This window comes from Pelodiscus sinensis, chromosome 2, assembly GCF_049634645.1.
Source record: "Pelodiscus sinensis isolate JC-2024 chromosome 2, ASM4963464v1, whole genome shotgun sequence".
Classification (NCBI taxonomy): domain Eukaryota; kingdom Metazoa; phylum Chordata; order Testudines; family Trionychidae; genus Pelodiscus; species Pelodiscus sinensis.
In genome coordinates, this window is record NC_134712.1 from 166,825,917 (window position 1) to 166,841,067 (window position 15,151).

Here is a 15,151-nt window from a genome sequence, read left to right on the forward strand (position 1 = left end):
GAAAGTCTCCATTAAATTTGATGGAGCAAGTGTCTCCATTACATTTTCTAGCTGGTGCTTCGTTATCCAATCCCACATTTTTCCTTTAACATGTTAGAGATGATTAAATACAAACTTTCAAAATCAAGTATGAGCAAACAAATTGTTTGCGCAAAATGGCCAGATATGCCACTGAGCTCCTATGCAAGTATCCAAAATGAATATATGTTATGGTATAATGGTATAAAGTTAAAGGTGCACATTCAGTTTTGGAAACCAGATTCTGCATGTTACAACATTAGAGGAAAATGACTACAAGTAGGAAACATTAAAGTACAATTTTTTTACAAGTTGCTATACCATATTACAGTCAACAACTATTTGCTTAGATACAGGCAAGGTAAAACAGTAAAACACCAGCATCAAACATTTTGTTAAATTTCATCTCCGTGTATTCGTTCTCAAAAGTTTTTAAACACCTCTAGTTAAAAATGAGATGTCGTAAAATCTACTTTTCCCTTTCCATTTGAACCCCTCCCAGATGTACCAACAGGCATAACAATGTCCACATTAGGGATGTTAAATTGCATGTAAACAGCTAATCGAGCAGTCAATGGAATTTCCATCGATTAATCGATGAGTCAATAAGGGGGGAAATGGCCCGGACAGCTAACCCCACTGTGGCTCTGCCTTTTAAATGAATTAAGAGCCATTAGGCAGCTGGGGGGCGGGGGGAGGAGGAGACGAGAGAGACCGGGAGTGAGTAGGGACTGCTGATTCCCACCAGGCTCTTAATACATTTAAAAAGCAGAGGCCCAGTCCCCCACTATGCCTCTGCCTATGCCTCTCCTCTCACTCCCCCTCCTCCCAGACGGTGCTGGGGAGAACCAGCTTTTAAGCCAACTCCTCCTCCCCCAGTGCCAGCTCTTGCTCTCCCTCCTTGCTGCCTCCCTCTCTGATGGGGAGAGGGGGATTGGAGCAACTAGTCGAGTCACTACTAAACAAGCATATGCTTATCAAGTAGTCAACTAATTGCTTATATCCCTGGTCCACAATGGGTCAGACCAAAGGTCCATCTCACCCAGTTCCCTGTTGTCCAAAAGTGGCCAATGCCAGGTGCCCCAGAGGGAATGAGCTGAACAGGTAATCATCAAGTGATCCATCCTCGTTCACACATTCCCAGCTTCTGGCAAACAGCGGCTAGGGGCACCATCCCTGTCCATCTTGGCTAACAGTCATTGATGGACCCGACCTCTATGAATTCGTCTAGTTCTTTTCTGAACCTTGTTATAGTCTTGGTCTTCACAACACCTCTAGTAAAGTGTTCCAGAGATTGAACTGTGTACTGTGTGAAGAAACACTTCTTTTCCTTGTTTTAAAACCTGCTGCCCATTAATTTAATTGGCAATCTCTAACTGTGTTATGAGTAAATAACACCTCCTTATTTACTTTCTCCATAACAGTCAACATTTTAGAGACTTATCTTATTCTCTTGTATATATTTTCCAAGCATTTTAATTTACAGATGCAGGACTAATATTGAAATGGTTATGGACACCACATGCTAAATGTAAATCTGCATCCATCTTGCCAGTTTAGACTTAAAATGAAACTATTAACTGTGATGTCACTAGTTAGAGGTCTTTATTAAAAAATAATGTAATGTACTATTACTGCTAATAGAAATTATCCTTTAACTCAAGAAGGAAGACTCCCTAATGGCATTTTTGAAACCATAAGGAAAACATAACACCACAATTAACTTAAGTTCAAAGTTTGAAAGGAAATGGGGTAAAAAATGATTATCTTCTCCAAAAAGTTATTTGTCCCTAGTATTCTGGAGACACTATAGCTTCAGTATTGTAGAGAGGACACTCAATACTTTTTAAGAGCCAGGATGAGAAGTACTCCTCTTTCCCTCTGCACACCAATCATTTACACATTAGTATTATGTTTGCAGATTTACTACTATACTGCACATGTACCAGATGACTGACCTCTCTTCTTCGGGGAGGAGGAGGAGGAGAGGAGAGATCACAATTTTTTATTCTAGCTGGTTAAATAGCCTGTCAAATATTTAACAACATACAACTATTATACTTTGACATATCAACTAAAATTGAATTAAAACCTGAATAAAACTGAATGACACAAACCAACCAATGCACAGCTGCGCAGTACAAACCTTTACTTCTATTAATTCAGATATTTAATCAGAACAGAGGATGCAGTATTTAAAAATATGATTTGATTTAAAAGCTTTCCTCTACGGAAAAAGCATCCCTAAGCTCTCAACCACAGAGACATATGCTTTAAATATATAACAGTATGTAGCCATCTTACCTCTCTTCTGAGCTATACAGTCGAGCAAGCCCAAAGTCTGCAAGTTTAATCTGCCCTCTAGTGGAAAGAGTAAAGAATTTTTACTGATTCATCTTGTCAGATTTAAAAACCAAAAATATGTTTAAAATGCTTAAGCTCATCTATAGTTTAACTTGACTAATACACTAGTCAGTAGGAACACCATTACAAATTTACTGCATCTTCTCAATACGCATGCTAACCAATGCCATTTGAAAATCAAACCGTTAGGTATTTTAAAACGTTCTTTTTTCATTTGACAAATGCAGATATACACTTCAAAGAATACTAATGAACAGTTCAGGTATACTTTCTAAACTAATCAAGTCAGTAGTGCATGACTGCACTTACTATGTTGATAATACTTTGAAGAACAAAAACTGCCATTTTTGTACATTTTAAGCATAGTTATAGGGCTATTGAGATCACCAATTCACAGCTCAGTAAAGTATTACTCATTGTAGGATGACCTATTTACAGGTTGGTAACTGCACCGATAATAAAAAATAGTAAATAATGAATATTTGCATAGCAACTGACTATCAGCAATCATACCTTCCTATGGGAAGCATACAAAACTAAACACTCCATTTGTACCAAAAGCTTAAGTTGGGATTTTAAGGATGATTCTTCAAAAGGCAAAAATAAAGGATGTTGCTGCTCAACAGGCAAAATACCATGCTTCCCTGGAAGGTTGGATGACTTACACTGGAAAAGACATTCGTAAGTTTCTTTAAGAAAGAAAAGGACATGGTGCTTTCACAAAGTCTAGTAATTAAAAAAAAAAAACCCTTTACTTTTAAATATTATGGAAGAAGTTTATTTTTCAAAAGACTTGTTCAAGGGTTTAAGGACAACTATGGAACAAAAACAGTCTGAATTTCAGTCGAAAGGGTCAATTGTACTTACTCCATGACACACACGGAACTGCTCTATATGTGATGTATGAAATGTAGCTGTACCCTGGTCAGTCCCAGGATATTAGAAAGAGAAAGGGGGCGAGGGTAATAGCTTTCACTGAATCAACTTCAGTTGGTAGTACCACAGATATGTATGAAAACAAACAGTGCATGCATGAAACTTGGATTATCACTGCCCTTGTAAGCAAGAGTATCAGTGCGTATCAAAATTGTGTGTTTGAACACACTTGGTAGCAGATTCTTTTAAATCAAAACACTGTACTTTATACTCCCAAAAGATTAGTTCCTCAGTATTATTCAACATGATAGATGAGTCTACATGCATTTGACTGTAAGATCAGATAAGCAAGAAAACACAAGATAAAAATCCTGTTTTCACATAGTATAATGTAATATAACATACAACAAAAATATACAGAACGTAACACCTGGTTGAAATGGCATACTAACTACCCATTGGAAAAATAATACAGAAAAACATAAGATGTCTAATTATTGGAATGTGAGAGGAATAACTTGTTTTAGAAGAAGGGGGAAGAAACCAGGGAAAACAGCCATCCTACACATTATTCTGGTGGACAAAGAGAAACCAAAATTGTGAATCAGAAGGATGCAGCCAATTTGTGTGGAAGTGATGATAGAAATGCTTCATGATTCTAAGAAAAGGCTGGAATGAAAGCTTAAGGACAAAGGACTCCAAAAAGGCAGACCAATAAACTCAGAAATGGTAGGCAGAGCCCCATAGGAAGGAAATGTAAGGGAAAAAGGAATACAGAAGAACTGCAATTTATCTGAGAGAAAAATATGACAGAAACTATCTCCATGAGTGACATACATAGAAAGAAGCTGGAAGAGGCCACTACGGGCAGTCCCCGAGTTACGCGGCTCCGACTTACGTCGGATCCGCAGTTACGAACGGGGTTTGCTCCACGTCTCCCTGGTCTGCTGGAGACCAGCAGACCAGGGAGACGGAGAGCAAAGCCTCTGAGGAGGCTGGCAGCAGGACAGCCGCGGCGCGTCTCAGCTGTCCCGCTGCCCGCGTGCTCCGTGTCTTTGCTCCGCGTCTCCCTGGTCTGCTGGTCACCAGCAGACCAGGGAGACGTGGAGCAAAGACGCAGAGGACCCAGGCGGTGTCTCCCTAGTCTGCTGGGGGGGGGGTGGGGGGGAAGAGGGCAGCGCAGCTAGTACGCCCCCCCCCCCCAGCAGACCAGGCTTTTCTCCGGACGCCTGTGGTAGAGCAGCTGGGGCGCTGCCGCTCTGGGCGCTACTGGACCAACCCGGCAGCACCCCAGCTGCTCTGCCCCGGGCTTCCTGGAATCAGCCGCTGATCAGTTTCAGCAGCAGCTGACTTGGGGACGCCTGGGGTTCTTAAGCTGAATCTGTATGTAAGTCGGAACTGGCGTCCAGATTCAGCCTGTTGAAACTGATCAGCGGCTGATTCCAGGAAGCCCCGGTCAGAGCAACTCTGCCCCGGGCTTCCTGTAGTCAGCGGCTGGTCAGTTTCAGCAGCGGCTGAATCTGGACGCCAGTTCCGACTTACATACAGATTCAACTTAAGAACAAACCTACAGTCCCTATCTTGTACGTAACCTGGGGACTGCCTGTACACTATGGCTGCATCAGGAGTTCTTGAATAAGCTGAAAATCAAAAAGGAAAATCTTATAAGTGGAAACACGAACAAATTACTAAGGATGATAACAAATAAACAGCCTATATGAACAAGAATAAGAAAGGCTAAGGCACAAAATGAATTACACCAAGGAAGGGACAAAAGGCTATTTAGAGAAAAGGTTCTATAACTACAGTAGGAGCAAGGAAAAGAACAGGGCCTCATGAAATTACCTTATGGAATGTAAAGAACTAACAAAGCAACCTCAGAATCATTAGAAATGATCTTTGTCAATTCATGGGGGAGGTAAGTTCCCAAAGAATTGGAGGACTGCGTTATCTTCAAAAAGGGAAACAAAGTGTACGTCTACACAGCAGGGCTGAAGCTGAAACAAGCTGCACAAGTTGAGCTATGTCAATTGCGTACCTTAAGTCGAAATAGCTTACTTCGGCTTTTGGTGCTGCCTACACAGCAGGAAGTCCAAGTTAGAGCACTCTTCCTCTGACTTCCCTTACTTCTTGCAAAATGAAGGCTACAGGAGTCAGACTAAGAAGTCCTCCAGTTTGACATTATTTTGACATTAGGTTGAAATAATTGCTTGTAGTGTAGACGTGGATTATGTTATTTCAGAATGTCAGTTATTCTAAAATAATGCTGCTGTGTAAACGTACCCAAAGAGTACCTGGGGAAATATAGGCCAGTCAGCCTAACTTCAGTACCTTGAAAGCTACTGGAACATATAATTAAATAATCCATTTGTAAAAGTACCAATAGCAGGGCTGGGTAAAACATGACCTGAGGGCCAGATCCAATCCACCAAGTAATCGGATCTGGCCTGTGGACCATCCTGCCGGGACCCACAGGCACACAGCTGCAGCAGTTTAAAGCGCAGCCCAGGTGGCTCTCTGCCCTGCAGGGAGAGGGAGGCTTCATGTGATCTCCCGGCCCCCAGCCAAATCCTCAGTTCCTATAGGCTGGAAACAACCAGCCAATAGAGGCTGAGAGATTGGCCTGGGGAATGGGGGCAGCACAACCCCCTTTTCCTTTCCAGAGGTGAGAGCCACGAGGAGGGAACAAGCCTGCAGTTTCAAGTGATCTGGGGCTGCAGCAATCAGGGATCCCAGCCTGTACTGGAGGTGCTGCAGGGCTGCTGGCTTAGATAAGCACCTCCCAATCAAAGCCTGCCTCTGGCACCCCCGTCCCTCCCGCATCCCAATTCCTTCCCCCAGGTCACCATCCAAACCCTCTGCACCCCCTGATCCAGGACACAGTGCCCTCCCAGACTGTGTACCTACTCCTAGAGCCCTTTCTCCAAGTCAGAATCTTCTCCTGCACCCATACTCCCTCCATGACCCTGCACCCCATTCCCCTGACCAGGTCATAACCCCCTCCTTCACCCAAACTCCTTCTCAGACCTCACATCGTCTTCTGCACCCCAGTCCCTTAACCCATGATGCCTTTCTGTACGCAACCTCCACTTGAGGCCCACCATCTCCTCCACAGAAAAGTGTGGCCCTTGATGACTTTCCAAAATCTTGGAGTGCCCTCCACCAAAAATTATTGCCCACCCTGACCTAGAGGATAACAGGGTAAGTAGTAATAGCCAACATGCATTTGTCTACAATAACTCATACCAAACCAACCTAATTTCCTTTCTTTGATAGGGTTACTGGCTTAGTGGACTATGGAGAAGCAGTAGATAACTTTAGTACAGCTTTTGAGTATCACACATGACATTTTCATATAGCAACTACAGAAATGTGGTCTAGATGAAATTATTACAGTAAAAGCTATGTTATCTGGCATGTGAATATCTGGAAAATTCAGTTAAACAATATTGCCCCCAGACATCAGACTCCCGTATCTTGGGGTACATGTACCTCATTCCTGTCTGTTCAGCTGGCTGGCTTGATGCCTCAAGCAGTTGTGCAGCTTCTGACAGCTGACACTGGCAGCCTCCATCATCCTTGGGCATGTCCTTCCCCCTCAGCCTGCCTTTTGCTGTCGGGAGCCAGCTCTGCTGGAGGGCTCCCAGACAGCTGGCCCATCTGTCTGCCTGCTGTGTAGGACAGCTCAGTGGCTTGGGGGGTAAAGGGAAAAGTCGCCAGGTGTTCTCAAGGGGAAGGAGTTGGTCATTGCTGTTTCCTCCAGGTAGGGGGCTGGGGCAGAGCAATAAGCTCAAGTACCTTGCACATTCGATTAACTGGCAACCTCCATTCCCCATGAGTGCCGTATAACAAAAGCTTTTACTGTATAAAGGTGGGAACACTCTGGTTGAAAACCCACACCTGAAGTCTAGTTATAAATGGTTCTCTTTCTAAATGGCAGAACATATGAAGTAGTACTATTCAATGTTTGTGTTTATGACTTAGGTAATAGAGTGCAAACTAAGCTTGGCATTAGCAGATTCAAAAGCATAAAGTGGTTGTAAACAATTTAAATAAAGCTATTAGAATTCAAAGTGATCTTGGTATTTTGGAGAATCAGTCTGCAATCAACAAAATGAAATTAAAAAAATTCAAAGTGCTAAATTTAGGAAGGAAAACATCAAGGAAGGCAGAAGTATTGCTGAACATTATCTGTATTATAGTGCATCATAATTTGAATATCAGTCAACATAAGATGCAGATGCAAAAAAGACTAAAATCATTGTGGGGGTGTAATAAACAGGAGTGTTGAAAGTAAAACACAGAAGGAAATTCCTTCATTTTAACAGGCACTGATGAGGCCTCAGTTGAAATACTGTATCCAGTTCTGGGTGCCACATTTTAGGGGAGATATGGATAAATTGGAGTCTAAAAGAGAAACAAAAATAATAAAAGGAGAAAAAATGACTAATGCAGAAATGTTAAATTAGTATGTTTAGACTTGAGGAAAGGGAGATTTGATAACAGTCTGCAAATATGTTAAGGGTAATCAAAGAGAACAGTGAACAAATGTTCTATGTCCACTGAAAATAAGACAAGAGGTACGTAGCTTAATATGAATAGAAGGAGACGTAGGCTAGATAGGACAGCTGTAAGCAGCATTAAGTACTGGAATAGGTTTCCAAGGGAGGTTGCGAAATCCCTATCTCTTCACTGAAAGATCACACAAAAACAGATCAGACAAACACCTGCCAGGGATGGTCGAGAAACACACGATCCTTTCTGCCTAAGCACAGGGAGAGACAGACTAGATGGCCTAGAGGTCTTTGCAGACCTATTTTATGATTCTATGATTTAACTCTGAAAGTACATTTCTTAGTGCTAGCTGCTCAACTTAAGTCCTGACCTTGGTTTTTCCACACAGATAAAGAAATAAGTTAACAGCAGGATCAGCTCCTAAACTGAACGTTACTAGGCTCAAAGTTGAAGCTAATTTTAAAAGTAGCAATAACACATTCTAAAAAATGAAAATCTATTTTTCTAATGCTAGAAGAAAGTGACACCAATTGCTAGAACTAAATTAAACATTTCTTGGCTAGGCTGTTATTTTATAACTTTGCATACATTTAAAGTTGTTTATATCCATACCTATTATTTAATAGAATATTTGAACATTTAATATCTCTGTGCAAGAAGTTCTTCTTATGGCAATAATCCAGTCCCTCCATCAACTGTCTCATAAATGATTTTATGTGATTTTCATTAAAATGAACCAAGCCGGATTCCAGGAGTCCCATCAAGTCATGATCCATATATTCAAAGACCAGGTAAAATGCACCTATAGAAAGAGAGGGGAAAATTACTAACTTTGTAATATCCCAAAATACTCTATTATTCTACATTTCAAACTATAGCCTTCACATACATTAGAGAGTTCATATTTTTGTAAGTTGTGGCTCTTCAAGAATATCCAGCTTATTTCCCATTTCTCAACTGCATTTAAACACAGCTAAAAATGTTACGTTATACTTTCCTATTACTTTTCCATGTAAGTAATTATCAGACACACATTATAAACAAAATCCTAAAGTAGAACCTCAAAATTATGAACACCTCGGGAATGGAGGTTGTTCATTACTTCTGGAGTTTTCATAACTGAACAAAACATTATGGCTCTTTCAAAAGTTTACAACTCAAATCCAGCTTTGAAACTTTATTATGCAGAAGAAAAAACTCTGTTTTTCCTTTATATTTTTTAGTATTTTACATTTAACATTGTACTATATTTTCTTATTGAGGAGTATCAGAGGGGTAGCCGTGTTAGTCTGAATCTGCAAAAGCGACGAGGAGTCCTGTAGCACCTTATAGACTAACTGAAGTGTAGGAGCATAAGCTTTCGTGGGCAAAGACCAACTTCATCAGATGCATGTAGTGGAAATTTCCAGAGGCAGGAATAAATATGCAGGCCAGGATCAGGCTGGAGATGATGAGGTGATCCAATCAAGGAGGATGAGGCCCACTTCTAGCAGCTGATCTGGAGGTGTGAATTCCAAGGGAACAGAAGCTGCTTTTGTAGTTAGCAAGCCATTCACAGTCTTTGTTTAATCCAGAGTTGATTGTGTCAAACTTAAAGATGAACTGTAGCTCAGCAGTTTCTCTTTGAAGTCTGGTCCTGAAGTTTTTTTGCTGCAGGATGGCTACTTTTAGATCTGCAATTGTGTGTCCAGGAAAATTGAAGTGTTCCCCTACAGGTTTTTGTATGTTGCCATTCCTAATATCAGATTTGTGTCCATTGATTCTTTTACGTAGGGACTGTCCTGTTTGGCCGATGTATATAGCAGTGGGGCATTGTTGGCACATGATGGCATATATTATGTTGGTGGATGTGCAGGAGAATGTACCAGTGACAGTATGGCTGATCTGGTTAGGTCCTGTGATGGTGTTGCTGGTGTAAATATGTGGGCAGAGTTGGCACCGAGGTTTGTTGCAAGGATTGGTTCCTGAGTTCGAGTTATTATGGTGCGGTGTGTAGTTGCTGGTGAGAATATGCTTCAGGTTGGCGGGTTGTCTGTGGGCAAGGACCGGCCTACCTCCCAAGGCCTGTGAAAGCGAGGGATCATTGTCCAGGATGGGTTGAAGATCACTAATGATGCGTTGGAGAGGTTTTAGCTGGGGACTGTAGGTGATGGCCAGTGGTGTTCTGTTGGTTTCTTTCTTGGGCTTGTCCCGTAGCAGGAGGCTTCTGGGTTCACGTCTGGCTCTCTCAATCTGTCTCCTCACTTCCTCGTGTGGGTATCGCAGTTTACAGAATGCTTGTTGATTCTTATTGAGGAGGGGATTTCTGCTGCTGCCTGATTGTGTACATCTGACTCCAAAGGGTGATCAGTCAGTTCGTAACTCTGGGTTCACAACTCTGAGGTTCTACTATACAGAAGATACCTGGATAATGTTATGGTGGCTTCTCCTCATTTTAAGCAAAATGGCTTAAGCTAGATGAGTATTTCTTTACATGAACCTTGTGGTGAAATCCAAAAATGCTAGGATAGAGATGAACTTTCATCTTCAGATTTATTTTTCAACTTGCACTGTGGAACTGTGTCAGGAATGAGCCTATTACTCAGACTGGCAATGCTATTACACGTACCAGAACATGTCAGAAGCAGCTCTGCAGAGGTCCAGATTTCATGTCTGAAGTTAGTTCTCTCACACCTGGAGTGTGGCAGAATCTGGCCTTTTCTCATACTGAAAAGTATATATCATTCCACAAGTGATTCCATTAAAATCAATGGGACTGCTTGCGCAACGAGGTGCTATTCCTTGTCAACCTGATACTTTGAATGTTGAATGCATTTGCTCATTTGTGGCACTCAAGCTCAGGGAGGAAGGAGGAGGAGGATAGAGGGATGCTGGGGGAAGAGGCAGGGTGGCTGCAGAGCCTTCTGGCTGGGGGCCAGGAGGTAAATTAAATCACATAAGAATCAACATATAACTAAAAAGCACAAATGATGGAGATTAAGACTTCCTTAAATCACCATTACAATTAGTGACACAAATCAATCTCCCTATTTGCAGCTGAGGCTCTGCACTGCTGCAAAACAGATACCAAGATCTCAAATCAGGCACCCAGAAAAGAGGAACAAACAATTTGTAAACACGTATGATAAGTTTAGGACAGAAACTCTGAAACAAAGGGAGGGATAGAATCCAACCATCTAGGGCAGCATTCAGCCACCTTAACCATAACACCCTCCTTTCTTATCCTGTGATCCCCTGCTTAAGTCATTTCACATCTTCCAACTTCCACAACAAAGGAAGCAGATAATCTTTCATTATACAACCCTGAGCAGGTCTATGCTGTGCCCTGAATGAGGTAGGGGACCTATGGAAAAAACAGTTTTTAATTACATGATCACATACTATCATAATGCAAAGGCACAAGGGAAATGAATTAAGGTTTCACAGGCATTTCTGTCTCCAAGAGAGAAATCATTTCTCATACCTTGCACCTTCTTTCATATAATACACAACAATTGGTATATTTAACAAGCAAAAAAGCTTCTATCAAGCCAAGACATTTCACATACTTCTTCAGGAAGGAGGAAAACCGACCACCATGTAAAGAAGTGTACGAAAGCTGCTTAATACACAGTCAACCTGGGGAACTCTTTGCCAGAGGAAGCTGAAGGCCAGGATTTTAACAGCTTTCAAAAAAAGAGCTGGATAAATTCATGGAGGATAGGACCATTAATGGCTATCATCCAGGACTAGCAGAAAGGGTGTCTCTAGCCTCTGTTTGCCAGAAGCTGGGAATAAGCACCAGGGAAAGGATCATTGTTCTGTTAATTCTCTCTCAGGTACCTGGCACTGACCACTATCTGAAGACCGAATACTGGGCTAGATAGACCACTCTTATGTTTACTATAGAAAAAGCACATCACAGGGTTTTTTTATTTATAAAATGAGGAAATCAAATTAGAGAAAAAAATTAATCTTGACTAGCCAAAGAAAATTGATAGCTGACACATTATTATTCCATCCAGATAGAGGAAGCCTCATTTCCGAGATATTTCTCTAAGAATGTCACCTGTAGTGGTGTGTAGTTTCCAATCACACCAGCCCTTCACTATGTCAACGATCCCTTAGGAAAAAGCAACGGGGAATGATGTTCTTCATTACGTAACCAGATCCATAATTCATGTACCTGTTATATGCTAGCCCACTCCCATTACCAGTACGAAGGGGAGCATGAAAGGGCTAATATAATGACCAGACTGCAAAAACACACTTTTCCTAATAACCCTCCAAACACCACACATTGACTGAGTTCTGCAGTTCGTAACAGACTTCACATTAGCCCTGGAAAGCCTGGTTCAAGTTACTTACAATGGGAACAGAGTCACAGCTCTGCAGTGAAGTATTCTCTGATGATTGCATGACTTCTGTCAGAAAACCCTCACAAGCTTTCAGAAAGACTACAGAACTGTTTGACAGCTGGAAGAAAGTAACCAGTCATACAACCAAGTTCATAGGGACTTTGTTCTGTAAGTCAAAAATCAGAACTGAGAGGTAAAACCTTTTCAGGAATGAAGTCACTTACTACCTGTCTAAGTAGGAGCAGCAATAAGTCCACTGCCACCATGAAGTCAATATGTTTCAGGTTAACTTATTTTCTAAATGGAGCTTCCAGAAGTAAGGACTCTGTTAATCGGATCATCAAAATCTCTCAAACCCGGATTCACTCTCTTTGGGATATTACTGTGGGGCTCAACTATTTAATCTTAATTCATCTTGCATTTTAAGTGATTTAATGCAAAATCAGAATGCCTACTGGTTTCTAAATGCCTAGCATGATCATCATATGATTCCTGAAAGCTAGTTAAGTCTTAGATAAGGAAAAATCCTAAAAGCTACGAATACTCCTAATGCAAGTAGACAGTAACCCTATAACATTACAGATTAGTAAAAACAAGAACCTATAATCCCATCATATGTCAAAATGCACAATGACAAATACAATGGTTTAACACTTGGTATGGACACTTTCTAACAGATGAAGGCTTCTAAAAACCATTTGAACTGAATTCCATGAAAAATGAAGACCATCATCTTTGAGCTGTGATGGAAACTCATAGCAGCAGAAGATAATTCAGGCAATATTTTACATTTTATGGCAACTGAATTAAAAAAACTCAATGAAGACCATAGTCTGACCCCCTCCTCTGCATTCTTCAAAAAAAGTGAAGTAAGTATATGAACCAAGAAGAGCAGTATTATAGCTGAGTTAGACATCTGAAAGTTATCTATTTAATTAAAGGGTTTTTGTGCTCTTAACAGCCCATCTGTTAGAAAATACAAAGATTGTTCAACCCCTACTATATGCACTAAGTAGAAAAACTGATTTGAAAATTCGGAGTGGCTACACCGGGGAGGAAATAGCATGCGTTTCAGGAGCTGGTTGAGTGAAAATGACTAAGGCAGCCTGACATGGGGATGTCAGAGCATGCAAATGCTTTTAGGCTAAATTTAGGTCACCCTAGCTAAATCACTAAGGGCTAACGAGACACACAGTTAACTCAATGTCAGTCAATGGAAGACTTCCTCTTTCAGCCCAATTACTGCCTCTAAACTAAGGGAGTGGATTTACTTCATCAATGGAAAAAGTTTTTCCATTGCTGTAGCGAGTCACTATATTACACCCTCATAACTATAATGTTGAAACTGCACCATTGCAGCACTTGTAGCATAGACCTACCCTTTAGACTGACACACAAGATCTCTATTTTCTCTGTAACCAAAGCTATAGACTGGTCTACTTGAGAAACTTAGGTCCACCTAACTATGCCTCTTCTCAGTGTGAAATTTTTCTGTCAATCTAGTGGCCATCTCTCATGGAGGTGGAGAACTTACGAGAGAACCCCTCTTATCAGGGTAGCGTCTATGTTGAAGAACTGCAATAGCACAAGTACAGCAACAGAAAAGGTTTTTCCATTGCGGTAGTAAATCCACCCCTATGCGAGGTAATATCTAGTTGATAGAAGAATTCTTCCATTGATCTAAGTCATGTCTACAGCAAGCTTTGGTCAATTCAACTACCGGTATATCTCTCAGGGGTGTGAGCCTAACATGAGAATGCCAGATGTTGGAACTGAAAGTTTTTATTCTTTTTATATTTGTATTTTAGGTTTAGTAATATAGTCATGTAGTTTAATAATGTAATATTAAATTAAGCCCTTTTAGTTAAATGTCTATTTCCTTGCCCTAAAGTTTAGTGAGTTTAGTAAATGGGCCCAAGTAAAAAGATAGTTTTGATACTGTATCTGTGTTACTAGACTAAAGGGTTGTCGAAGGCTAAGGCCTTAATTGCTTGATTTACAATGTCTCTCTGCCTTGTCAATGCAGATGTTGATGTTGTGCCACATAACCTTGAGAGCCCTTGTAACATTGCTTATGTGTGTGAAAAAGGGTATGAATGTGTTGAGATAAGGTGCTAAAGTTATTGCTCAAAACCAGATGGCCAAAGAAGGAGGTTGAGTGTGGGCGAAGACCATACTACAGACTACCCGGCATCCTTACCCATAATAAGGAAGGACTGGACTATTGGCAGATTGACGAGCCTTGAAGCAGAGCGGGCACCCCCAAAAGATGACTGATTACAGGATGAGCCTTCAAGAGATGATTAGGAAATTGACATTAACAAGATAGCATTCTGGTCACAGACTGACAGAGGGGAATCCATTGATTTCACCAGAGAAAAGGATTATAAAAGCAGAGTGCTTTGCTATGGAACTTTGGGTTCATCTTGCCACCAACTCCAGAGGACCATCAGATCGATCAACCGACAAAGGCCCTGCTCCCCCTCTGTTCAATCTAGCTGGCCCACTAGACTGATACAGAATCTGGACTGGTAACTATGACATCGTCTGGCGGGATTGTGTGTGTGTGAGTGATTGAAAAGCATATGCAACTGCTGTATTCTCAATATATGCAGTGTACTGCCTTTTCCCCCATAGAAGATTTTGTGTGCTTCATTTAAGCATAACACAGATCTAGTTTAACTTATAAGAAGTGAAAAATCTAGAAGCATTAAGCAAATACTTTGTCTTAATTCTCTGTTTTAAATACATTTTGTTTTTAATAATATTATTGTTATATGGGTATTTTCACACAGACATACCCAAATATAATACTCTCTTGAGAGATATCAAGGGTTAATGGCTTCTGGAGCTTGCAGCAGTCAAACACAAAGAGAGAAGCCAAAAAAATGAAGATGAGAGCTGGCTGTAGTTTTTAATCACAAGGGCCCACAAAGTCAAATCCATCTGCTTCTGCTATAGCCAGAAGTTGTGACAGCCACAGTTTCTGTAGCCTATTGATCACAAGACAAAAATCTTCAACATAAGGAGGTTCTCAGATG

At 41.0% G+C, this 15,151-nt stretch overlaps 1 protein-coding gene across 2 annotated transcripts in view; it reads right to left on the reverse strand.

The window, feature by feature from the left end:
* CDK13 (cyclin dependent kinase 13) overlaps nucleotides 1–15,151 on the reverse strand; it is a 76,121-nt gene that overhangs the window by 24,788 nt on the left and 36,182 nt on the right. For both annotated transcript variants that reach the window (XM_075921730.1, XM_075921731.1), the window contains exons 6-7: nucleotides 8,386–8,575; nucleotides 2,323–2,379 (exon numbers count right to left, since the gene is read on the reverse strand). In XM_075921730.1, the coding sequence (XP_075777845.1) occupies nucleotides 2,323–2,379; nucleotides 8,386–8,575 (247 nt within the window). The remainder of the gene's footprint in view (nucleotides 1–2,322; nucleotides 2,380–8,385; nucleotides 8,576–15,151) is intronic.